At 32.2% G+C, this 27,969-nt stretch overlaps 1 protein-coding gene and 1 pseudogene across 5 annotated transcripts in view; both read left to right on the top strand.

Moving 5' to 3' along the window:
• The window catches only part of LRBA (LPS responsive beige-like anchor protein), a 706,265-nt gene that overhangs the window by 273,518 nt on the left and 404,778 nt on the right, over positions 1-27,969 (top strand). For all 5 annotated transcript variants that reach the window (XM_070611607.1, XM_070611606.1, XM_070611608.1 and 2 more), the window contains exon 36: positions 6,405-6,513. In XM_070611607.1, the coding sequence (XP_070467708.1) occupies positions 6,405-6,513 (109 nt within the window). The remainder of the gene's footprint in view (positions 1-6,404; positions 6,514-27,969) is intronic.
• Positions 18,792-19,301, top strand: LOC103555032 (large ribosomal subunit protein eL31-like; annotated as a pseudogene).

Genomic DNA, 27,969 nt, shown 5'->3' on the forward strand with positions numbered 1-27,969 from the left:
ATCTTTCTGCACTTGTGGGAACATGTTCATATGGTAGATTACTAGGAGAGTACTAATTGCTTTGTATCAAAGTCTGTGAATATTTTACTTATATTTTTGATGAAAATATTACTACAAAGTGAGACAAGTGCTCCATGAAATGGGAGTTGCCTCCTGGTGTCTGTCTATAGATATGCCATTGTTGATGACTATTGGGTCTACCTTTTGTAGGTGGACATTATCAAGTGGCAGTTTAGCCACTTCTGTCATATAAATTAAAAAAATAATCCTAGCCCAGGGGCCAGCCTGGTGGTGTGGTGGTTAAGTTTGTGCGCTCTGCTTTGGCTGCCCAGGATTTGTGGATTCAGATCCCAGGCACCGACCTACACATCATTCGTCAAGCCATGCTGTGGTGGCATCCCACATAGAAAAATAGGGAAAGATTGGCACAGATGTTAGCTCAGGGCCAATCTTCCTCAACACCCCCTCCCTGCCCCCAAATCTTAGCCCTGATCAACGTGTCTTTCCAATTCCTTTTAGAGAAGGGAATTTGGAAGACCTGTACATAATAAACGTCTTCCAGAAACCTCCCATTTATATAAGATGAATCATTCTGTTGGTATTTATGGTAGGTAAATGGTGTTATGGAAGCATTGATCAGAATAGGTCATTTGTTTATATATCCAAGATTTAGAACTGTGTGATCATTGCTAATATTCCACATGAGTTGTTAAGTGGAGCGGTCTTAAGTAGCGCCAAAGTTAATCATCTCTTAAACCCTTGACGTCTAATTCTATAGGTGAGTTTTTTGAAAAAATTTTATACAAGGTGATTCATACAGTATATATTCTTTTGTGTGCTTTTGCTAAACATTTTGAGTGAAATTAATTTTGCTGCACATAACATTACTTGGTTCTTTTTGATACTGTTTAGTATTTTATTATATGAATATTTCACCATTAAAAAAGTCATTTTATTCTTAGTGGGCATTTGGGTAGTTGCTAGTGCTTGGTTGTTAAAAATAAAGTTGCTGTAAACATTCTTTTTCATATATTTTGTGATTATGAGAGTATCTGTTGCTTCACATCCTTGCCAAAATCGGATAATGTCTTTTTTTTTTTTTAATTTAGCGATTCTGTTGGAGTACAGTATATCTTATGGTTTTAATTTGTATTTGCCCAATGACTAGTAATGCTGAGCATCCTTTTGTGAACTTATTTGCCATTTGGAAATCTTTTGTGAAGTGCTTATTCATGTTCTTTGTTCATTTTTTAAAAAATTGTCATTATTGCCTTTTCTTCTTTATAAGAGTTCCTTAGATATTTAAGATATAAGTTCCTTGTATTCCAAATATATTCTCTTTTTCTAAAGTTTGCCTTTTAGTTCTCTTAATGGTGGTTTTCATAAGCATAAATCTTTAATTTTAAAGAAGTCTAGTTTATCAGTATTTTTCTTTATGGTATATGTATTTTGTTTTGTTCAAGGAATCTTTAATCTAAGTCATGAAGATGCTCATTTAGTCTTCTTATGAAAGCTTCGAGAGTATTTAGGTCTTGTTTATGATCCATTTGGAGTGATTTGTTTGCATGGTTTGAGATAGAAGTCAAGGTTAATTTTGTCTATCTGACCATCACTTGATTGATCCAGGACCAGTTATTGAAAAAAATCCCATCTTCCTCCCACTTTTGTACAAGTACCTTTGTCATAAATCTGGTGACCATATATATATGAGACTGTTTCTGGGCATTCTCTTCTGTTTCATTGATCTGTTCGTCTGTTCCAGTACCGCACTGTCTTAATTACTATATCTTTATAATAAGTCCTAATATTTGATAGCGTAAATCCTTTATTATTATTACTATTATTTTCTTTCCTCTGTCCCCTTTTTTTTTCAAGAATGTCTCAGCTATTCTTTGTACTTTACATTTTCGCATAACTTTAAGCATCAACTTGTCAAATTCTACGGAAAGACCTGCTGGGGTTTTGATTCGGATTTCTTATATCTATAAATCACTTTGTTGAGGACTGATATCTTTACAATACTGAGGCTTTCATTTTCATGAACATGTTGTGGTCCTTTCTTTAAATCTTCTTTAATTTCTCTGAGCATTTTTTTGTTTACATATACAACTCTAGCACATTTTTGTTATTTATCCTACATATTTTGATGATTTTTAATACTTTTCAAAATGGTACTTAAAAATTACTTTCAATTTGTTGGTAACTGTTAGAGTCTAGTTGATTTTTGTATGTTTACCTTCAATCTAGTGACGTTTCTAAATTCAGATTATTAATTTTAATTGATTATGTATTCTTTTAGATTTTACTATTTAAAGAGAACAAGCTTTTAATTTTATTGATTTTCTAAAGTATATTTTTATTTTGTATTTAATTTCCATGATCTTTTTCTCATTTCTTCAATTGAATAGTTAGGTAATTTATTTCCAAAGCGTCTTCCTTCTTTACTGCATTTATTCAGTGTATAAATTTCCTTCCAAGCTAAATCTCACGTTTTGGCATGTTGTTTTCATTATCTTTTAGTTCAAAACAATTTCTAATTCCCAGTGTTATGGTTTCTTTGATGCATGTGTTATTTAGAAGTGAATTACTTAATTTTCAAATGTAGGTGAGGGGGAAGTGGTATTAGTTACTTATTATTGTGTTAATAATATTATCACAATTTAGCCTTAAAACAGCACACGTTTGTTATTTCACAGTTTCTATTGGTCAGGATTCTGGACGTGGCTTGGCTGGGCCCTCTCCTTCAGGGTCTCTTACAAGGCTGCAGTTACGGTGTTTACTGGGGCTGCGTCTCTTGATATTCCACTTGGGAAGGATCTGCTTCCAAGTTCACATGGTTGTTGGCAGGGTTCAGTTCTTTGTGAGTTATTGGACTGAATCTCAGTTCCTTACTGGCTATGAAGTGGTGGCTGCACTTGACTCTTTGCCACATGGGCCTCTCCAAAGGGCAGCTTGTAACATGGCAGCACTCTCCAGCTATGCATCAAGGGAGACAGTCAATAGAGAAAGTCTGATAGAAAGATGGAAGTTAGATCTTACTTAATGTAATAATAGAAATGATATCCCTTCAATGTTGCCATGTTTTATTGACTAGAGGTATGCCATAGCTCCTACCCAAAATCTAAGGGAAAGGATTGCATAAGGCTGTGGATACCAGGAGGCTGGGAAAGTTGGGGTGGGGAGGGTGCATCTTAGAGTCTCTTTGCACAGAGTGTCCTATTTTGTTATTTCTTTCCAGTTTAATTCTACTGTGTCAGCATACTCAGCATGATATCTTCTTTTGAAATTCATTACGAATTTCTTTGTGACCCGACATTTTGCCTGTTTCTCTATATCTTCCATGTTTACCTGAACAAATGTTTATTCTTCACTTCGTAGATGTAGTGTTACATATATGTCAATTAGATCAGATTTCTAAATCCCACTGTTAAGATATTCTGTAGCTTTGTATTTTCTGTATCTAGTTGTAAGCCATATTTTTAGGAACATACAAATACAGAATCTCAAAATTCTGAATTTCTATCTTTCTGGTTCATTTATCATCTTATCATTTACAGAGTTTCTCTCTTTATCCCTAATTTTGTTTCTTAAAGTCAGTTTTTCCTATATTAATGAAGGTACATTACCTTTTTTATTGTTCATCTTTTGTGAATAATTGCTTGCAACGTTTGTGCAACCTCATATTGTCTCTTATTACAATAAACAATTATAAAAAAAGAAATTGTGTCATTTATAAATAGCACATACTGAAAAAATCTACTTGACAATAATTATCTTATTAAATCTGTTTGCTTTCTATATGTTCCTGATGTATTTAGGTTAAAACAACTTCTTATTTGTGTTCTTTGTATTTGTTCCACATTTTGCGTAGTTTTTCTTTCCTTTTTTTTCAGCTAAGTATTTTTTGTTATTCAGTTTTCCCCTTAGCTTATTGGTCATATGTTATTTTAGATAACTTTAGTGGTTACCTACAGATTGCAACATGAATATTAGAGTTGTCAGCATCTTACATAAATAGGTTCTTTCACCAATTCATGGACAATAAAAGAACTTTACAACACTAATTCGTTTTATTTCTTTTGCCTTGTCTGCTCTTGTTATGTATTTTAAGGTTATGATTTTTGAGTTCTAGAAGTCATTATTACAATTGTTGTCAACATTCATTATTCTTTTGGATTACCCACATTTAACTTGTCCATTGTTTTGTTTTTTTACTTCCTTGTCTTATATTAAACTGATATTATTTTCTTTCTGTCTGAAGAACTCCCTTTAATGTGAATTGTCTAGTAACAAATTTTCTCTGTTTTGTTTTTCATTAAATGTCCTTATTTTGCTTTTGCCTGAGAGGAAACACTTTTCCTTTACCCTCTTAGGTTCAGTGATTGGGGGCCTGTGAATCAAAATGACAAAAGACAGATTGGCTAGAGAAAAGACAGATTTTTTAATTCATAAGATGTTGGAGGGAGTTCATCAAAAAATGTGACTCAAAGAAGAGGTTAGAATTTGAGGCTTTATACCATCTTAATAGGGGAGGAGAAGGGAGCAGGGTGCTTATAGGAAAATGAAATGACTTTTAGGAGAGATAATTAGACCCTTAGGAAAATAGATAGGAGATAAGGTCATTTTGTGACAATGGTCCTTTAGAAGATTTCTTATCCAGGTGCTGAGTTCTCATCTCCAAGTAATAGGAGTCACACTTCCCTGGTTGGGAAACTTCAGGGAAGAGAATTTATGATAGTTGAATTCTTTTGGGAGACTACTTTTAGGCAGATAAGGGTAGTTCAGAAAAAGACTCTTCACAGTAGTGTATTCTGGATCCCTTCACTGTCATTACTGAGATATTTTTTGAATTAGAGTTAAGAATTAGAATATAATTAAGAATATAGAATTCTTAATTAGCTGCTATTTTTGTTTAGCATTTTGAAGAGGTCATTACATTCTTATCTGGCTTCCATCAGTCTTTTTCTTGCTCTTCTGAAGGCAAGAAATTGTCCTCGCCTCTTCTACCTTCTCCCTCTTCCTTGCTGCTATTAAGATTTTTTTTTCTCTGACAGGTTTACTATGATTTCACTAGGTGTGGTTTTCTTTTATCTTGCTTGGAGTTTGTAGGACTTCAACATACAACTCAGTGTTTTTTTCCTGGTTTTCGAAAAGTGTTGGTCATTCTCTCTTCAAATCTTGCTCTTTTCTAATTATTTGTTTACTTTCTTTTTTTACTCCAGATACACTCATGTTAGACCTTTTTACCATATCTTGTATGTCTGTTATTAATGTTATCAAGTTTTCACCATTTTTCTTACCATGGTTCTCTTTAGTTGTCACTGACCTATGTTTCAGTTAAGTAGTCCTTTTTTAGCTGAGTTTCATAAATTGGTAAATCTATTCTTAATTTCATGTTTTTTTTGTTTCTATAGTTCTATAGTTTCTAATCTCTACTGGAATTTATTTTGGTGAGGAAGATTGGCCCTGAGGTAACAGCTTTTTCCAATCTTTTTCTTTTTGCTTGAGGAAGAGTGATTTGAGGTAACATCTGTGCCTGTCTTCCTCTATTTTGTATGTGGGATGCCACCACAGCATGGCTTGATGAGTTGTGTAGGTCTGTGTTGGGGACCGAAACCTGTGGACCCAGGCTGCTGAAGGGGAGTGTGGCAAACCCAGCCCCTGTGCCACTGGGCCAGCCCCATCCTTATGCTTCTTGATTAGCAGTTAGAGGAGATGCTGATTGTTAATTTAGAGACTGAGCTGATTCAAATCTGGAGTTTTAAAAATCTCTGTGAGAGTTTACTCTATTTTCAGTTTCCCTTTCTGAGTTCTTCTGAAATTCTGGGATTTTACCATGGCTCTCCTGCATTGATATTTGTTGTTTTCTTCTCTCCACCCTGTGAGATTCTGAAAACTACCAGGACCGTTTCACCTTGATAGATTATGAAATTCAGCTTTTATCTCTCTGGCTCTACAAGACTGATAATAACTCTGTTTAGATTCTCTGTTCCCACCTGTGAATAGCAAATTCGTCAATGGGAAAAGACATGTTGATGTCTTCGGTGTCCTTTCTTCTCTAGGATCTTGGCTCCTTATGTCTTGTCTGCCTTGGAAACTCTCCAATACCTTTAAAAAGATTAAAACACAAATTTAATTCAGCATTTTTAGTTGCATTTGTTGGTTAGCTAGTCTGGTAAAAGTTAATCTATTGTTGCCAGAAGGATAACCTTTTGCTGTTACAGTCTTCAATTACTAAGTGTGATCACTGGTACTTTATTGGGTATGATAGCAGAAGAGGAAACATTCTTTCCTCCCCCAAATGACAACATATACCACCTTGGAGCAGAGAATAATCACGTGTATTGTGTGTGTGTGTGTGTATGTATACATATATTTACTTGACAATATTCATCTCTTTATAGGTTACTTAGCCAAACAATGAAGGATCATCTAGTAAGAGTAGCAAATGAAGCTGAATTTATCCTCAGCAGACAGAGAGCAGAGGATATTCACAGACATGCGGAATTTGAGGTAGGTTAAACATGTGGTTGATGTGAGGAAATTACCGTTTTTTAATAATAATCTTGGGAAACTGCATATGTAGAATGGTGATATGGTGTAAGCAAACATGTATCATGAAAAAATTAAAAATTAATTTGTGAGAGAATCATGGGGAATTCTGGGAAGATAGTACAAGTCTCTATAGCCCTCTGGTCTCAACTCCAATTCATCTACAAGTTGCTTGCAATAGCTTTGTGTTTGGCTGACCTGATCTTAATCATGTGAGCTGGATCTTGGCTCTGATAGCTTTCCAATAAAGTAAATTAGTGAAGAACTTTTACCCTCTGTGGGCAAGACAAAGCTAGTTAACCAGAAATGAAAACTCCTATGGTAGAGAGAAGATCTTCCAGGTTTCTAGAGAGAAGCGGAACATAGAGGCATGAAGTTACTTTACCCGTAAGGTTTGAGAGCATGCTAATCTTTATAGCTGAGGAAATGGGGCAGCATACAGCTTTTCTTCTTGGATCCTCACAGGGGGGACCAAGTGGCAGATCCATCCTGGGACCACTGCTTATCTCAGCAGTTGCACCTGAACATGTGTAACAAATGTGAGTTCATAGGGGAAATTAGTGGTTTTGTAGCTGTATAAGTCACCCAAATTCACATCTAAAGTGAATTAGAAAATTTGATGAGGACGTTTGCTAACAATTGGAAAAAAATTAAAAAGCACTGTCTGGGTTCTTTTTAACATGTTAAGAGCAGTTGATTCAAATGTTGCTGATACTTTTCTGGTACGTTAAAAAAGATGAAAACCTCTCAGCACATTTTATATAACCATCATAACCTGAAAAGTATACTGGAAAAATGAAACTCTGGAAGACCAATTTCACTTAAAAATATGGATATAAAATTCTAACTAAAACTTTAGCCAACATAATCCAACAATGTAATGAAAGAACTTAAAGGGTGCTCACTTAGAATTTGTTCATGGAATCCAAAGATGATTTAATATTAAGATATCTACCTATAAAATAAATTTAATCAGCAAATTCAAAGTTATGTGAAGTTATCAATAACTGTAGGAAAAAGCAAATGATAAATTTTACCAGCCAGCCCTAATAAAGATCTGAGAAAAATTGTGTGTAAGAAAATAATTTGAAAATGATAAAGACTGTTTACTAAACATCATTTTAAATGGTTAAAGCCATTTCTATTAAAATCTGGAAAAAAAGTGATACTCACTATCACCATTATTTAATAAATTTCTTTTTATGATCTCACAAGTGCAAGATATAATTAATATAAATGCTAGAAAAAAGAAATGTTATTACTTTCAGATTGCTAATGCTATGATCTAGGAAAATCTAAGAAATTATTGAACATTTTTCTACCAATGTTAATAGGGACTTTGGAAGATTATTGGCTACAAGATGAATGTGCAAAAAATTAATAGCTTTTCTTTTGACTAGCAAGCAGTAGCCAGCTGAGAATGGAAATCAGAAGTATAATCTGTTTATAGTTAATACAAAAATAATATTTTGGTTCAAATTCTGTAAAAAACGCAGAGATACTATTTGGAACAAAACTGTAAAGTCTCATTAATAGAAAACAAAATATAAACTAATGGAAGTCATTCCATGTTGGATAGTATATCTTCTATCTGTGTTTGTGTGTGTGTGTGACAGAGAGAGTGTTTTACTTTGAAATAATTTGAGATTTACAGGAAAGTTATGAGTAATGCAAGAACTCATGTTCACCATTCTCCTAGGTTCTGTGATTGTTAAAGTTTTGCCACATTTGCTTCTCTCTGTTTTTCTTTGTTTGTCTGAATTTGAGAGTAAGTTCAAGTCATGATACCCTTTTAACTTTAATTACTTCAGTGAGAATTTCCTAAGCCCATTCTCTGATTTAATCTTGAACAGTTTTCAAATCAGAAGATTAACATTGCTATCATGCTATTACTTAATCTACAGATCTTCTTCATATTTCCCCAGTTGTCTCCATAATGTCCTTTATAGGCAAAAAGAGAAAATTTTAATGTCACGAAAATGTCAGTTTTTCTCAAATTAGTATGTAAATTGAATACAATATCCATAGGCATACCATTCCATTAGAATAACAGTGGAGTAATTTGGAATTTATATATCCCCTTAAAAATATCCAAATATTAAAAACTTCCAAATAATGTATTTGGATATATAAATATCCAGTTGTCATGAGAAAATAAGTGTTTTAATGTAGGCCTAAGATTTATGAAAAAAGAATTTTGAGGACATTCTTGCCTTTGTAGATAAACAGTACTAATTAGAACAATACTATAAAGACAGCATATACAAAAAACTCTGAGATGGAGTAAGGATATAGGATGAAAGATGAGACAGTAAATATTTTAGAAAAATATTTAGAAAATTGTCAAAGTAGAACTGAGGCATATGCAAGACTTTTATAACCAAGACAGGACACTTAGAAAGTATAAAAGTAAACGTCTATTACTACACATAACAGTAAGCTGAGGAAAGATACCATTAGCAACGTGGAAAGACACAATGGAACATGGAAAGACTGATAAATGATTAATATGTTCCCCATGTTATAATTCTTGTGAAGTGATAACAGAAAAACAACCCAATAGACAAATACTCTGAGACTATGAATAGGAAACTCACAGCAGAATATAAGTGACCAGTAACATAAAACCATTCTCCAATACAGAAATATTCAAGGAAATGTAAATTAGATAAATTCTATCTATCCCTTCTCTATTCTCAGAGTGATAACATGTACTGCTGAAGGAATAGGGGAGATGAGATGAGCAATGGTATTCTTTTATATTTTTAGTGAGAATGTTCATTTTTAGTCTCATGGAAAGACAATATGGTCATATGCATTTTAATAATAGTTATATAGACATGCACAAACACTCATTTACCCAATAATCCTATTCTGTGAATGTATCTTTGAAATATAAAGTAATCGTATGTAAGTATAGATATAACAAGGCTATTGTAGCATTATATGTAAATTTAACAAAATAAAAAGTGAGAAAAACAGGAAATGTTTTTCTAACAAAAGAATCGTTATTTTCTCAAAGAACAGGAAGTTAATAATAGATTATGAAAAAATTAAGTTGATGGCGTACTTTTTTAAATAGCTTTATGGCATAATAATTTGCTAAGTCATATTTTCACTTCTTTTTACTGTATTCATGTCATTGTTTTTTAAACTGCATATTTCAGTTCACCACATGCTATTAAAGATGAGGACATTAGTCCTTTTATACTTTCTTTTTATTTTTCTCTCTTTACGTCCCAATTTTCAAAGTTATGTTTTTAATATTGTCTAAAAATATAGCATTCACATTTTATGATCACAATTCTCATTAGTACTTGAGTGTTGGTTCTATATTTAAGCGAATTTACCCCCTATTTTATTACTCACAGTTTCTTAATTTCCAAATTCTTTCTTTTGACTCAAATCTTAATTGGCTGTGTTTCATCATCTTTTTTCCCCCACAAGGGGCTCCTGTATGCTGTAAACTTAAAATTCTTTATGTTTAAGCATATTTACCTATACTCTTTATATTTGAATGACATCCTGACGGATTTAATATTCTTGGCTAATGCTTTCATTCCTTTAGAACTTTGTAGACATTGCATTATTGTCTTCTGCCTTTGAATGTTGCTTTCAGAGAAGTTTGAGTCCAGTCTGATAATTTTATTCAGTTGATGATTTGCTTGTTTTCTGCCTGAGATTTCTTTATTTTTCCATGAATTTCAATTCCTTAACAGCAGTATGGCTCAATATTGAACATTATTTATCAGTGTTCCTGGAACATAGTCTTTGTTATAGTCCGTAAATTCAGATTTTTCCTTCAGTTCTTGGAAATTTCTTTAAATTTTGAAATGTCTTTTCCATTTTCTTTTTTTTCTTTAGAAACATTAATCTATGTTAGACATGTGTTTGTCTTTTATATCTATTATTTGTTTCTTAATTGTTTTACTTTCTGTGATCTTTAGCCATCAGTAATTAAGTTTTTGGTGTTTTATTTTGTCCCTGATGTTTCTAATTTGTTTGTCTAAAATGATTATGTTTTGTTCTTCTTTTTGTTTGTTTAGGTCTCAACCTCTCTCTTTACCTTATTCACTTATTTTGACTTTTATAATTTTTTGTGGTTTTTTGTTATATTTTTGTGTTCATTAGAGGAAAGTAATCATGAGGAATTTCCTTTTATGTTTTGTTATACGTTCTCGTAAGATTCTTTGTCTTTTGTATAGAATCTTCCATTTTTATTGTAAAATTTTATTATTTAGCTTGTTTGCATAACTACCATACTTTTACTTTTACTTCTTGTTCATGCTTATAATGTTCTGCTCTGATACTCTGTTGGCCCACACAAACAGAATCTTAGTGACTTCTTCTCTTCTCCCCACTATATGTAAAGCTAACTTTTTCCCCCACTCTCAGCTAGTTTGATTTTTGTCCGATATTGTATAGCTTATCATGAAGAGAGGGAGAGAGATCTTTGAGATAGGCAAGGAGGCTTTCTTGGCACACCTAAGGTTTGCTTTCTCTTGTAAGATTTTGTTAAGTATTTTCTACCAAGTTCATTCTATCATATCAGAATCTGTGGGCAATTCTCAGGGAAAAATGTGCTTAAATCATTATCTGTCAGTTGAGAGAGTAATTAGTCTGGAGTCTACTTCTATCTAGGGAAGTCAGCCCTATTTTTCACTTCCTTGCTTCACCAGTTTTTGTGCTGCAGGTTTTTCCAGCATAATTGCTTTTTCAATTACAAGAAAGAAGAGATAATGATACCTACTCAGTTTGTTTCTCTCCATTTATGAAGGCATTAAGGAAAATTCTCAGAATTTTGTCAGCTTACCAGTATTGCTTCGGGACCATGGGGACATGGTTAAGAACTGAGCTTTGCAGCACCCTTAGTTCTGGGTCCAGTATGTTTATCTTCCTCACAGCAACCAATTATTTAATGTTTGATGCTTCACGTTGTGTTCCTTGTGTTATTTAGTTACTTTTGTTTAATTGTTTTTGTTTAAAAAATTGTTTTTGCTAATTCTTTAGGAATTGAAGAAAAAAAATTAATTGCCATTTCAGCTTACCATTCTGACCTGGAACCTATTCCTTAGTGTCCTTTCTAATTGATTATGGAGAAATTACTTCGTAACTCTGGGTTAAGACTGGAGTTTACTCTTTTTATTTGAAGTTTTAGTGATCATGGTGGTGGTGGTATATGTGTTTTTATGTATATGAATGAGAGACAGTGAGGAAAGGGAAAACATGCGGAATTGAAAAGTAGACAAATACTTCTAAAACAGTGCGTTATGCAAGAGATTAAGCTCATTTGACCCAAACAGCATATGTATTTGCAATTTAGATGAGGGATAATGGTGACAACAGTAGCTAATATTGCATGAGTACTTATGTTGTGTCAAGAACTGTTATGAGTGCTTTATAAGTTTTAACTAATTTAATCCTTATAATAGACCTCTGAGGTAATACTACTATTATCTCCCATTTTATAAATGAGAAAACAGCATAAAAAAGAAATAACTAGGGTTACAACTGGGATCCAGATCTAGGCAATTTATCTCTTAATTTCTAATCTATGAATTTGGTTCCTTTATTAGATTTCTGTAGAATGTGTGAATAGGATTTAATCCTGGCATACACAGCAGCATTATTCTGAGCTATTTAATTTTATGCTTATCTAGTGCAGTTTTTCATTTTAGTCTTTATCATCTTGCTATGAGATTTATAATATTTTATAGTAATATTATAAAGCATGATGATAAAATGGCTAAATAAAAACAAACTTTTCCAAACAAATTTTATTGTTAACTTAAACTTTTAGTGGAGAAAATATATTTGTTCAACTGTTCCACATGAGAGTCAATTTTAAGAGAGCAAACATATATTTTTTATATTTAGTAGTCTTTTATTTTCATAGAGAAAGAGCTCCCTTTTTTCAGTGCCCCAATTGATTGAGGCATGCTCACATTTAATATATTTTTAACTATATTGCTCTTAAATCCTAAATAATACTCTACAAGCTTAAGGATATTTTTTGCTAGACAGCTTGTATTCTGAAGGTTATGTATATTCAGACTTGAATTCATGCTGTGCTTTCTTTTATAATGTCTCTGAACTTTATCTACTGCTAGTTACTTCCTCCTGTACAAAAGAGATGTCATGTATTTAATATACCATTTGTGGTTGTAAAGTAGCTGACTTGTTTCATTTATTATCAAGTGATTGATGACAGTGTAGATCTGAACTGCACATCTCTTTAGTTCATTGCATGATTATCGTTGGAGTGGGATATCCTTGAGATCTTCTGCTTTTGATTTATGTAGAGGTTCCTTGAATGTCATGACATCATTGATTGGGTGTACATCTTAACTTTGTTTTTTAATCTTTCAGCTGTAAACAGAATATTTATTCAAAAATTATGTTGTGCAAATCATTGACACTGTCTTGTAAATATGGTGTATGTGTGTACACAAATCATAACAATCCTTTTGTTAAAAGAATTTTTCTGTCAAAGTTTAGTTTATTTAAACTAATATGATTTATCTGTAAAACATGTGATCAAGATTATCGCATAAGGGGCTGACCCAGTGGCGTAGTGGTTAAGTTTGCAAACTCTGCTTGCTTTGGTGGCCTGGGGTTCTTGGGTTTGGATCCCAGGGATCCCAGGTGCAGACCTACACACCACTCATCAAGCCATTCTGTGTTGGCATCCCACGTACAAAATAGAGGAAGATTGGCATAGATGTTAGCTGAGGGACACTCTTCCTCATACACACACACACACAAAAAGATTATCACACGATAATTTTATTTTGGAATCTGTGGAAGTTAAAATCCCCTTCAGTAAGAATTTGTTAATATTCTTTTGGTTGATGTTGCTTTGAATTTCATCTCCTATCTGTGGAATTCACTTATTAGCTTCAATGGAACTGAATTCTATTCAACTGATGGCCAATCAGCTTATTTGAAGTAATAAAAACACTTTTTTATGAAATAAAGGGTTTGAAAATACTTGATTAATTCTAAATATAGCAATCTATATATTTTTCAAATAGTTTTTCTCATTAGGAAACAAAACAGTTTTCAATAAAATAGTGAACCAATTTTTGCTGGTTAAGTACTTTTAAGTTTTTAAAAAATTAATAAACACTTCTATACCACTACTTCGTTATCTAAGCTCTTAACAAGTATAAAAAAAATCTTGGTAACAGTCCTTTGAGGTAAATACCATTATGATGATCACGCCAGTTTTACAGATAAGGAAACTTGGAGCACAGAGAGGTTAAGTGATTTGTTCTAGGTCATACCACTAATATGTGGTGAACTCATGTAGTCTGATACAGAGTATAAACTTATTACCAGTTTGCTATGTGGCCTCTCTAACATCTACTAGGTGGTTTAATACACATTTTCTCATTTCAGCATGACAACAAATCTGTGAAGTATGTGGGATAGATTGAGACAATGTGATTTTGCCTTTGTCACAGCTTTAAGTAAATTGCTAATTTTTGAACCAGAACCCAGGTCTCCTAACAATAACCCAGTATAGTCTCTGTCCCCATATCTTCTGTTGACCTCAAGGTATCATGAAGTGTTTTGCTGTTGCAGTAATATATTATTCAACAAATGCTTGACAGTTCTCAAGAAATATGAAGCATATTAAAAAATATATTAGAGACCTAAACTGCCAATTTTAAGGTTAATTATGATGAATTATCCAATTTCTCTCTTCAATATTTGCTTTTTATTCAGATTGATGGTCATTTGCTTTTTTTATTTACAAGAAATATTTATATTCCTAATTATAAAAGCGATACATGTTTATTATAGAAAGTTTAGAAAATAATGAAAAATATAAAGAATAAACATCATCCATTGTCTAGCTTTAACAACTGTTTATCTTCATTGTTTTTCTTTTAACCTTAGCTAGAAATAATTATAGACTTAGGAGAAGTTGCAAAAGTAGTTTGAAGGTGTATAGAAATGCTACTGATTTTTGTATGTTAATTTTGTATCCTGCAACTTTACTGAATTAATTGATTAGATCTAACAGTTTTTTGGTTGAGTCTTTAGGATTTTCTAGATATAAAATTGTGTCATTTGCAAATAGAGAAAATTTTACTCCTTCCTTTTCTGATAGCTTTTATTTCTTTTTCTTCCCTGATTGCTCTAGCTAGGACTCCCAGTAGTAGTTGAATTGGATACATTTTGATATAGTCCAATTTAGAGGTTTTCCTTTTGCATTGCTTTCATTACTTTTAGTTCTGGTAAATTCTTTGCCATTTTAAGATTATTTAAATCTATATTTTCTTCTAGATTTTCTATGGATGTAGTCCTTAATTTTAATTTTTAAAACATCTGAGATATTTTTCTTAGTATTACATAAGATAAGACTCTGATTTGATTTTCTCCATATGCTTTAGCCAGTTTCTCCAAAATCATGTCTCTGGTTTACAAAGCTTTCTTTATCATGTATTATGCTATCATGCTTGTTAGGTCTTATTTCAAATTATTCTGTTGTGTTTTATAGATCTCTTTTTTTTCTTATTGTGCATCACACAGTCCTTAAACTAATGCAACATTGTTTGGAATTTTATGTATTGTTTTTTATCGTTTATTATTAAAATTTAAATAAATATGTAAAAGCAGAAGGAATAGTGTAATGAACATCCGCGTCTAGATTTAATAACTGTAATATTTTGCCACATGTGTTTGATTTTTCTGTTGTTGAAGTGTTTTAAAGTAAATTACAGACTTTGTGAAAATTGACCACAGTGTGTTAATATGATTCTATAAAACATCAGGATATTTTTCTATATAATTACATCATTACGATTTGTAAAAATAAGTACCAATTATTCATAATATCTTTTAATTCTTAGTCTATATTCAGATTCCCCCTATTGGTTCAAAAATGTCATTATCAGTTAGTTGTTCTGACAAGAATCCATTCAAGGGCTACACATTACAATTAGTTGTTAGGTCTCTTTAGTTTTTTTTTTAGTCTTGGATACCTAAAACTTACAAAAAAGTTAAAAGTATAGTACAACAAACTTAAAAAAAATTTAATGAGATGTAATTCACGCACCATATAGTTCACCCATTTCAATGTACAATTCAGTGGCTTATAGTATATTCAGTGTTGTCACCATCACCACAATTTTAGAGTGTTTTCATCACATCAAAAGAAACCCTGTACCTGTTATCAATTACTTTCCATTTTCCCCAGCCCTAGACAGCCATTAATCTGCTTTCTCTCTCTCTAGATTGCCTATGCTGGTCGTTTGATATGATTCGAATTATAGTATCATACAATAGGTAGTGTTCTTTGACTGACTTCCTTTATTTAGCATCATGTTTTTAAGGTTCATTTCTGGGGATGAAAACAGCTGGGGGTCTGTTCTCTTCTACTAAGGGATAGTTACTTTCCGAAATTTAGTTTTATACTTCTTTGCATTTTGTTATTGTTAGTATTGGAGCAATAGTTTCTTGCAACTTTTGTACATTCTATTAAGATGTCAACATCCTTGTGAGGTTTTCTTAAATTTACTTTTTAACAAATTGGTAATATGTTCATATTTCTAACTACACAAAAAAGTTTGTAGGAAAACCACTCCCTTGCAACTTTGTCCTGGGGGAATTAGCATTATCACTTTCTTGTTTTTTTTTCTCCAGAGACATTTTACAAGGGAATACAAATATGTCATGTGTCTTTTTACACAGATGTGTAGTATACAGTTTTGCACCTTCCTTTTTCATTTTTTAAACTATATCTTAGTGTTGTCAGGATATACTGAGCTTCCTCAATTTATTATTTCTTTATATAGTAATACATTGTATTTTTGTATACTATATCTCTGTGTGTGTATATACATATATGTGTGTGTGTGTATGTATATGTGTGTGTGTGTGTGTGTGTATATAATCATAATACCAGGCTTCAATTATTAGACATTTATGTTTTTTCCATTCTATGGTATTATGAGAAGTGCTGCAGTTTATAATTTTGTACTCTGCATTTTGTTGCTCTGTGTTTTTATAGGTTACTACTGAATTTTCTGTTTTACTTTATCATCATCTGTTAAAATTATTATATATTTTTCATTATGCAATCTATAGAAATAATGTTCTCTGTTAGTAAATTTTTTTTAGATTCTTTCATGTTATATGGATAAATCATACCAGGCTGAGGATTTTTTGAACATAACTAATTCCAACTTTCTAAAGGATTTTTATAATTATTATAAGCAATGTTGATTTCCTTTAAGTTATGTGCATATACTAATGTCATACAATATATTGATTAGTTTTTGTGTGTTTCAAAGAGTCAAGTCTTAGAGCTAGTTATTGATTGGTTGAGTTAATTTTTTTCTAATTCAGTTTTATCTTTTGCTAACTATATTTTTCCCTCCTGTTGCATTCATTTTGGTGCCCCCCCCTTCCCTTTTTTTCTTGTGTATTTGAATGCTAGTTTCTTTTTTAAGTAATGAAAACAAGTCAGGATATGAATATTATTCTGAGGACAGCAATGGTCTCATCCTATTTTGTTTTTACACGGCATTCTCATTTTTGTTAGTTTGCAAATAGTCTGTATGTTTTTTGGTGTAGTAGTGATTTACAATTTAAGGAGTTTTTACTTTATTGTTTGTTCAAATTTTGTTATTTTACTGTATTATTAGCAGATAATATGATATGCAGAATGTCTAACTTGGAAATTTATTGAGGATTTTTTAATGGGCCTAATTTGATATTAATTTTACATTTACAAACATTTTTGTATGTAAAAGAAAAAAAAATGAAATAAACCACAACACTCTGATCTATAATCATGGTAAAATTTCCAATGGGAATTTTTGAATGACCAGAGAAATGTTTCTCAGTTGTGTTTGAAAAGATAAATAAATATGCTAAGCTATTCGGCAAGATGTTCAGTAAGGCATGATGAGCTCTATGAAAATTAAATGTGGAAATTGTATTGGGAATCAGGTAGCAGAACACAGTATAGAGGAGTTTTGAGACTTCTAAAGAGGATAATTTTCTGGAGTTCCAAAGTATCAGACAGTCTCAAGGAATAGATTTATAAATTCATCGTTGTAGACATTTTTATGACCAAAATAGCAAACATTAAAACTGAAAATAAAATTAGAAAAAAATTTGGATAAAGTATGAAGTATTAATATTTACATATATAAAAAATATAAATTTAGAGAATATCAAGATCCTAATAGATAAGTGGAGGAAAGATGGAGATTGGAAAGAATACCTCTTGTCAGTAATAGAAAAGTGCAAATTAAAGTGGCAAAACTATTAAAATTCTTTTTATATTTGGTATGCTAGTAAGGAGTAGCAAAATTAAATAGACATGTTACTCATAACATTATAACTGTAGCACAGTTCTTTTGGAGAACTCTTTGAAATGAGGCGTATGTTTGACTTAATTTTTACTTAGGATTTTTTATGTAAATTATTTTTAAAAAATCACATCCTTGAAAATATCAGTTACTAAGATAACAGAAAAATTTTGGATAATGTCTTAATGTCCAAGAGTTAATGGATAAGTAAGTAAATAGTGGCAGATCCACTTTGTGGAGCACTGAGTATTCATTAAAATACCCAGGTTATTACTTTAATTTTTAAAATGTAGGATTGAAATTTATTCCTTGTGATTATAACTAATGCATGAATTTTGTCAAAGTTTAGAAGGTAACTGAGAAGTAACACAATTGTTCTTTTTTCTTTTACTAATGCCTTTTTAATAAAATACAGCTATGGGTGTTAAAAAAAAAGATAACTAAAATTTAGGGAGAAAAGGAGAGATTACCTATGACCGTTAATTCAGAAAGATAAAAAATGAAATAATTTGGATGTTCCCAAACTGAATTACATATTATCTACCCATGCACAGCTTCCTACTTGTCATAGGCACAGTAATTCTTTCCGTCTTCCAGACTTTAAAACTGATAGTCACAACCAAAGAGAAAATAGATAAATTGGACTTTATCAAAATTAACAGTGTTTGGGATTCAGAAGGCACTATGAAGAAAGAGAAGAGACAATCCACAGTATGGAAGAACATATTTGCAAATCTTATGTCTAATAAGGGTTCAATATCTGGAATATATACAGAATTTTTACAAATCAAAAATAAAGAGAGACCTCACTCCTCCCACCTCCAGGCAACCCCAAAGTTGTACTCGCCTGGCTACTTTCCTTCTCCCAGGATACCTTGTCCTCTACATTTTCAGCCTTGGCCAGGCAGAATGGCTCCTGCAAAGAAGGGTGGTAAGAAGGGCTGTTGGTGAACAGAGAATGCACCATCAGCATTCACAAACACATCCATAGAGTGGGCTTCAAGAAGCATGGCCCTCAGGCACTCAGAGAGATCCAGAAATTTGCCGTGAAGAAGATGGGAACTCCCAATGTATACATTGATACCAGGCTCAACAAAGCTGTCTGGACCAATGGAATAAGGAATGTCCCATACAGAATCTGTGTGTTGTTGTCCAGAAGATGTAAAGAGGATGAAGATTCACCAAACAAGCTCTGTACATTGGTTACCTATGTACTTCTCACCACTTTCAAAAGTCTACGGACAATGTGCATGAGAACTGACGGCTGATTGTCAAACAGTTATAAAACTACCAAAAAACAATAGAGACATATAACACAATTTAAAAATAGGCAGAGATTTTGAATAGATATTTCTCCAAAGATGATATACAAATGGTCAATAAGCACTTGAAAAGATGTTCAACATCTTTATTCATTAAGGAAATACAAATCAAAACGACAATGAGATACCACTTCACACCCACTGGGATGGTTATGATCAAAAAGTCAGTAACACGGGTTGATGGGAATGTAATGAAATTAGGACCCTCCTATGCTAATGATGGGAATGTAAAATGGTACAGCCACTTTGGAAAACAGTTTGACAGTTCCTCAAATGTTTAAATATAGAATTAACCATATGACCCAGTCATTCCACTCTTAGGTATATACCAAAGAGAGTTGAAAACATATGTCCACACAAAACCTTGTACATAAATGTGCACAGTAGTGTTATTCATAATTACTAAAAAGTGGAATTAACCCAAATGTCCATCAACTACTGAATGGATAAACAAAATGTAGGCTATCCATACAATGCAGTATTATTTATCCATATGTATTTATGTGTACGTGTCTAATATATCTGTATTATGTTTACATATATATGTGTTTATATATTTATATATGTTTGTATATATAAATTCTAAGAGTTGAAATCACAAGTTGTAGAATAAATAAAATTCTTATGTCACGGATCTGTTATGTAGAGACAAAATTCGTCAACCAGCATTCCTTTAATAGGAATTGTTCTTGGTGTATTCAATTTGCCTCAACAGTGCTTTAGTTGGTTTGCTTCTTTAAGGAAAAATGATATTTCCTATTCATGTTTCATATTCCATATAAATTAATAACCTTTATCAGAATAATAACAAATCTATGTTTAAATGTATTTTTAAATATTTTGTTGTTGGGCTAACACTATACTGTGTTCTCATGCTATACAGTCTTTCAGATCATGTTTATTATCCATACATTCTTCAAATCTAGGTTTATGATTAGTATTGGATACTGAAAATTTCTTGATACTTTTACATGACTTCCTGCATTCATTGTAAATCTTGTTCGGCAGCCAGCTTCTCTGCATGATTTCTCTTCAGTAATTAAATTTAGCATTTCCAGCTGCTGAAAAATTTGTTGGCCTTTTTTGTTCATTTGTGTTTCTTCATGCGTAAACCATAAGACAGCCACATAGTTTTAATTCTTTTAAAGTGCCATTTTATGGGCTGGGTATGGCAGTTATATGCTGTGAATGGTTTACTTTCTTATTGAGTCCTAAACATGAATCTGAAATATTAATCTTCAATGTTAATCTAAATATAGATCTGATGTATATCAGATATGTGATTGCCCTGAGTGACTTTCTTCAAGTGATTTATAGGGAATTTAGATTTTTTTCTTAGAATGTCAGACCAGGTAATTTGTAATGATGTGTAATTTCAGACACCTGTATTTTCTCTCTTAAGTGTAGGTATAAGCAATTACACAGGACTATATGTTGGGCTAATTACCATAGGATTTAACAAATCCTTAATTATAACATAGCAGAATAATTTTAAACAGAAGAGATAAATCTTATGTCTGTTATTTTACAGTACATTATTTGGGAAACTTCACTTGATTATATTTATATTAGGGATTTTTGTTGATTTAGGTAGTTTTTGGGAAGGTGTTTACTGATACCACTGAGCCACATATCTGTCTTCAGAGGGTGTGATGCTTATAATTCAATGCCCCTTATTCTCCATTACTGCAGAAAGTACTTTTCATAGGTAATGTAGTTCTTTGTAATAAATTATAAGCATCTACCTACAGCTTGCTATTTTTAGATATCTCAAATGGTCATTGTTTAATATATTAATGAGTTCACATATGAACAGCCAATAAAAGTCTTGGTATAATCATTACTTGTGGACTTAGGTAGAATTACAGTATATAAACTGGTAATATTTCATGTCCTTTATTGAGAATCTGATTTTACCAGTGGATGCATGGTGTATAGTTGATTAAGCAATTTTAAATACTTATTAACCTAATTCTCCAAGTCTATAATGCTGTTTTTTTCTTTATTTTGTATTTCATTGTTAAATATAATTTGCCAACATAATAAATTGATAAGGCTTCAAGTAGAAGAGTGTTAACAATACAAATTTTTTTGTTTTAAGTATTAGTCATCTTTGATTGCCTTTGTTTTCTTTGGAGTACTAGACCATAGAATATAATTCAGTTGATGAAAAGCTTTAATTTGAGAATGAAAAATTATACCTAACAGGAGATGGAGATTTAAAAAAATTATTTATCCCTGAAATTCATGTGGAATTTCAAGTGCCCCTCAGTAGTCAAAACAATCTTGAAAGAAAAAAGAACAAACTTGGAGGACTCACCCTTCCTGATTTCAAAATTTACTACAAAGCTTTGTACTTCGGTACTGGTACAATTATACACATAAATACTAAAGGAATAGAATTGAGAGTCTAGAAATAAATCTATACATCTAAGGCCAATTGATTTTTGACAAGAGTGACCACATCAATGGGGAAAAATAGTCTTTTCAAGAAATGATGCTCAGACAACTGGAAATCCACATTCAGAAGAATAAAGTTGACCCCCACCTCATACCGTATACAAAGATTAACTGAAAATGGACCAATGACATAAATATAACAGCTAAGCCGTAAAATCTTAGAAGAAAATAGAGTGGTAAATCTTCATGACTTTGGATGTAGAAATGGATTCTTCGATATGACACCAAAAGCACAAGCAACAAAAGAAAAAACAGATAGTTGAATGTTGTGCTTCCATGTCTTAATCTCCTCATCATTCCTAAACGCCCAGAGTAAGACTTCTATCCTCCTAAAGCTCCCAGCATAGTGCTTTTCGCATAACATTTACCAAGTAAGATTATTTGAAAGAGTTGATGTATGTGCCATCTTTGCTTTTAGTAATGTGTACTTCTGTTCACTTGTCAGACGATTTGATCATATTTTGAAGGTGAGATGGGAGAATTTGATCAATGAAGATGCAAATGTTTTGTCTCAGAACTTTATGAAAGATCTCAAACTATAGTATAGTATACTTATCCAGAGTTATACTTTGCATGTGTACCTAGAAAGGATTATTTAAGAAGAATGCAACTATGTGATTCCATGTTTAGTATCTGTATTTTTTTTGGTGTATTAAATTTCATCCAGCAGAAGTTGAAGAAATAGGATGAAGAGCTGTCCTGTCATTTTTTAGTAGATGCAACCGCTAAAAATGAAGAAATTTATATCCCATTTTTTACCTTTTAAATGTCTTTTCTTTAGTTATGGAAAGAAAAAAATTTCTATGTAAATAATATATGACATTCATTTATGCATAATAACACAGCAGATGCTTACTATTTTACCTCTGTATTGCTTAGTGTATCTCTTTGTAGAGAGTAATAATGGCATGATGTCTGGGTAATAATTTTCAGATGATTCACTCCAGCAAGTCATAGAAAAGCATTTTTCTCTAAGTTAGGATTATGTGAAGGCGTTATCTTTTATAGAAGATCAGAAATTTTTTTCTTTTTGGAGATTTAACATATACATGATACTCTCTCACATCTCGTTTAGAAGAACTTATGAAATATTTAAATGTTACTTTAAAAATTAAATTTTTGTATATTTTGTGTCTTTTGGCCAAACTTTTTATGGTATCTTTATATATATTTTGAGTATCAAGAACGATGTAAGACTATTTACTGTGTTTAAAAGTAAGTAAACTTACCCTAATAAGAACTGTCAGTAATATTATAATAGTTTTTTAGCATCTTGTTAGAATGAAGGTAAAAATTTTAGTTCTGACACTCTTAGTAGCGGTGAGTAGCTTGTTCTAGATTCTTTGTTTTGTGAAGAGTGATTTTTTTCCCTCATGATTGCTATCACATAGCACAGTACCTGGCAGATAATAGAGTAAAATTGTGTATAGAATTAAAGATGTCTGCTTTACATTGTAATGTAGCATGCTTTTTCTTTTACTTTCTGTAAGATAATCTTTTACTTGTGAATGAGATACAAAAGGAGGGAACCCATGTGTATTTCCTAAATTACATGGTAGCATATTAACAAGTAATTTAATCCATCTAATTCTCTAACCAGTATTTGAAATACCAGTTGCATAGCTTTCATCATCACAGCAACATGCAGCCGCCGCAGTATGACAACCGACAGGCAGGTGGTTCCCTGACCTTGAAACAAACCTGGGCCGTGGCAGTGAGAGTGCCAAATCTTAACCAGTAGATCACCAGGGCTAGCTATGGTGATCTCAATGATTATAAAAATAATGACTGACTTATTAAGTGCTTACCATGTGCCAGTCTCTCAGAGTACTTTGCATGAATTATTCATTTTATCTTTAGATCCCTATAGTTGCTTTAAAGTGGAAGTCATTACTGTTAGACCTACTACAAAAATAAAGAAGCTGAGGCTAGAGAGGTTTAATAAATTTCCCGAAGTTATACAGTTAACAGGGGAACGTGTAACCTACATGTAACCATGTCTTTAATCTATTTTGAGAAGATTGGGACATTTCCAGTTGTTGAAGCATCAGTGTACAATAAGAGTTGTCTTATCCTGTTGTAATCTAGAATAAGAGTTGCTCGCCAATATGTTTTGTTTCTAAATTACTGGGTTTTTTGGCTTCTTTAACTGCGTTCATAATTGATAAAAATATAAATTATATGATTGAGTAAAAACTTTAAAATTATATAATAATTGAAGCTAATACTTTTCAAACTGTCTGTGGTGAAAGACCAGATATTTTAAAAGTTCAAATCCGTAAGAGATATATAATGTTTCTAAAATGAAATAAAAATGTATTACTAGCAAAAAGAAAAATAAAAATATAACATAGAAACTTATTTTTTACTATTAGAGTCAGTGGGCGTATTAGTACATTTCAAGAAATGTACTCAGAACAAACATCATATAGAACAAAAAGAATTACAAAAGCTATATAGGTTCGCTGGAAGAGTGCAATTAATATAAAGAATTGCACGGGACCGGGCCATGGCCCAGTGGTTGGGTTCGCAGGCTCTGCTTTGGCAGCCCAGGGCTAAGCCAGTTCGGGTCCTGGGCGTGGACCTAGCACTGCTCATCAAGCCATGCTGAGTCGGCATGCCACTTTCCACAACTAGAAGGACCCACAAGTGAAATATACAACTATGTACTGGAAGTCTTTGGGGAGAAGAAGGAAAAATAAAATCTTAAATAAAGAATTGCAGTTGTGCTCATGAGCTTTTGTTGTTCTGTAATTGTAACTAAACAAAAAGATGTGAATGAAATAGCAATTCTTTGTATTAAATGTCTGATGCACACTTTGAACAAATACTGTTTATTATAATCAAAATTTTTAAAATTTTGATTTTTTAGTACTTTTCTAATGTGACAGATGAGCTTGCTCTTTTAAACTTATTTGATCTACTTTGGATTGATTGTAACGCTACCCTCTGAGGATAATGAAGTTGTTTCTCTGTTTTGTTTTAGTAATATTAATGGTATTAGTAATAATATTAGTAACAGTGTTTTGTTGGTGGGAATGGAAGAAGAGATTTAAAGCAGTATCAATGACTGAAGATAATAATTTTCAACTTTTATTCAAAGTGAAGCAAGCGATGCTCTAATTTCAAAATTCATTTTCATTTCTTTGTCATTACCAGTTCCAACGATTTGCCCTATAAATTCATAGTTAAATTTAAATCCACCTTTTGACATAAGAAATTTTAGATTTTAGAGCTATGAATTTTCTATGCTTGGATCTTCTTTAAATGAAAAAAATTTCAAAACATTCTATTACATATTTTAGATGTTTGGTAATATCGTTTCACACATATGCAATATCCACATCATCCCCTACTTTGTTGATCATTGTTAAATTATGTAATAGGTCATAAAAAATCTGTATAAACTCTATTTTTCTATGTGGTCTAATCTTCTCTTTGTTTTTCAATCGTATCTGACCCTGGAAAAATGTAGTATGTAGTTGTTAAGATAATTAAAAATACTGAAGATATCAGACACTTGTGGCTATCCTATTGATATCTTTAAAAGTTGTGGTTCAAACCTTCTGTAAAGGGACTTGTTTCCCCTCATAAATCATCATACGTTTGTATGCATGTGATAACAGTATTATCAGTTTCCATATTACTACATAATAAAAAGAAAAATCTCAAAATTAATATGTTAATCTTAAGGTAATTCTCAATTTTATTTAATCACTACATATACTATAGTTTAGATGACTTTTTTTTTTTTTTTTTTTTATGGTAGCAAGACTTTCTAGATGAAGGAAACTGGCCCAGGCTCTTAAATCTTTTTAACTACCTCAGAATATTTTCTTGTGTTGGAGCTATGCTGTCAGAACATTTCCTAAACAAAAGGTAAAGTTCAAAGCATATTTGAAGATAATGTAATTCTTCATAGTTTTATAGTGTTCAGAGCTAGTTGTGTTTGTCATTAGTGAAGCTAAAAAAAAGAGGATTTTTCCTTATGTTCAAATTTCATTTTTTCTAAAAAAAAAATTTTTAGCAATATCTTTGTGATTTTCAAGTTGTATTGAAAAATGCTTAACTAGTTTTTTTTGTTCAATTAGTGGATCTTCATTAACTAGTTCTTGAATACATTAAGCTCTGGTCATTGGAAAGTGGCACCTGAACTGCCTTCTTAGCCACAATTCACTGATGTTTCCAAGGATATGTCTGTGATGCAGGTTTCACCAATGTCTTGCCAGTTATGCGTGTATACATGTACATATATTCAAATAAAATTTATATATTTAAGTTTTGGTAATGTGATGTGCTACTTTATAGTAAGTTCACTAAACACTGTGGTTTTTATGTGAAATAGTGCGTACCTGTTTATTTTTTTTTTTCTCTGCTTTATCTCCCCCAAATCCCCCTGGTACATAGTTGTATATCTAAGTTGCAGGTCCTTCTGGTTGTGGCAGGTGGGACGCCGCCTCAGCGTGGCCTGACGAGCGGTGCCATGTCTGTGCCCAGGATCCAAACTGGCGAAACCCTGGGCTGCCTCAGCAGAGTGCACAAACTTAACCACTCGGCCACAGGGCCAGCCCCTGCATATGTGTTTCTGTTGGCTTTTTAATTTAGTATTCATTTTTTCAATATTCCGTTCAGCTTTGAATAATCCTATTTGCATTTTTAACTTAAACTGCTTAAGTTTGGTAGTTTTACTATTTTGTTAGTTATTATATGTTTGCAAATAACCATACTATGGTTTTAATTCTTCATCATTTATGGCTACAGAAGTGCCGTCACCTGCCAACTGTTCTGAACACCACTGGAATAATTTATTGATCTAGCAAACCTAAGTTTATTATGTACCACAGTAAATGGGAATGCCATCTTCACAGAATTTCAGGAGGAGATAGGGGTGGTTATTTATAGTTGTTAGGTATGAGCTCAAGTGGTTTACGGTGGGCTTTTCCATGTGGGGATTTGATTGGGGTTGGTTCAAATTTGTCATATATGGAGGACAGGGAGGGAACAGTCTTGAAGTAAGCGTATTAGTAAGTGGTTGATAAGTGAGCTTTTTGCCCTGGTGAGCAATCCATTGTTCTGAAAAGGGGACTCTTTGCTTAGAGCAGCAATTTGTTGTTCAAATAAGTTGGTTTGTATATTCACTAAAGCAAACAGTGGAGTTATTTGATGGTTTGCAATTTTGTCTTCCTGGACTAGAGTTTCCTAGAACAAACAGTGAAATATTTGTTGTGTTGAAGTGTTGACTTACATGGTGTCAGTTTTCAGTCCTGGTTGTTAAGTTATATGGATGTAGGTGGTCCTATTCCCAAAACTGAATTATTTATATGAGTGATCTTACTTTGGAATAATTTTTTGGAAACTACTTTAATTGTCATCATTTCATTTACTACTATTACCACATTATAAAAAGGCAAGTCTTTTCCTGAGAAGTCCAGTGAAGTTTGTTACTCTAATTGTAAATTCTTATTAAAACGAAATAATTAAAAGTTTGCTTCCCTTATGAATCTAATATGTTATGCCATAAATTTAAAAGAATAGATTTCATTGAAAATTAAAATAATTGTAAAAATAAGCTATAAAAATAAATAAGTGCTTACATTTTGGGTTATGAGTTATATACTGACCTTAAAATATCACACAGAATGTGATCCTACTGTGCATAACTACTATTGATATCATGGGAATTTAGTAACACATAAACTGTTTATTGAGATGAGTCCATTGTCTTGTGTTTGGATGCTGTGGTCATGTCCACCTGCTATAAACTTTAGAAATTCTAAATACTTACTCTCAATTTCTATACTTATCTCATTGTGGATTGTAAACAGACAGTTCTCAGACTGGCATCAAAAACATGCATCAACCTTAGTTGAGTAGCATTGGTCTGGACTATCATATTGTTGAGAAATTAATTGAATGTCTTTGTCAAGAGCATACTCATTTGATCTTCATCAGCAGCCACAAATGGTCAAAGTTCACTTCATATACACCTAGAGACTCATCTGTTTATATATATCTTTGGTTTTATGGGGGGAATATTTAATAATTATGTTTGTTGATTTAATAAATTGTCTCTATTTCACCTTTCGCGTTGTAAACTCCTTTAACTCCTCTCCAGTTTTGTTAAATGGGAAAAGAAAAAATCAAAAATTTGTTTCATAGTGTTACGACGTCACCTGTGGTATCTCAGGGATTGCTCAGATCAGGCACAGGCCACACTGATTTTATCCATATTACACTCTTGGTCTTCCAAGTAACATTTTTATGGTAAAAAGGGTGCTGCTAAAAAAAAGTTTGAAGAACTATTT

The sequence above is a fragment of the Equus przewalskii genome, chromosome 2, assembly GCF_037783145.1.
Source record: "Equus przewalskii isolate Varuska chromosome 2, EquPr2, whole genome shotgun sequence".
Classification (NCBI taxonomy): Eukaryota; Metazoa; Chordata; class Mammalia; order Perissodactyla; family Equidae; genus Equus; species Equus przewalskii.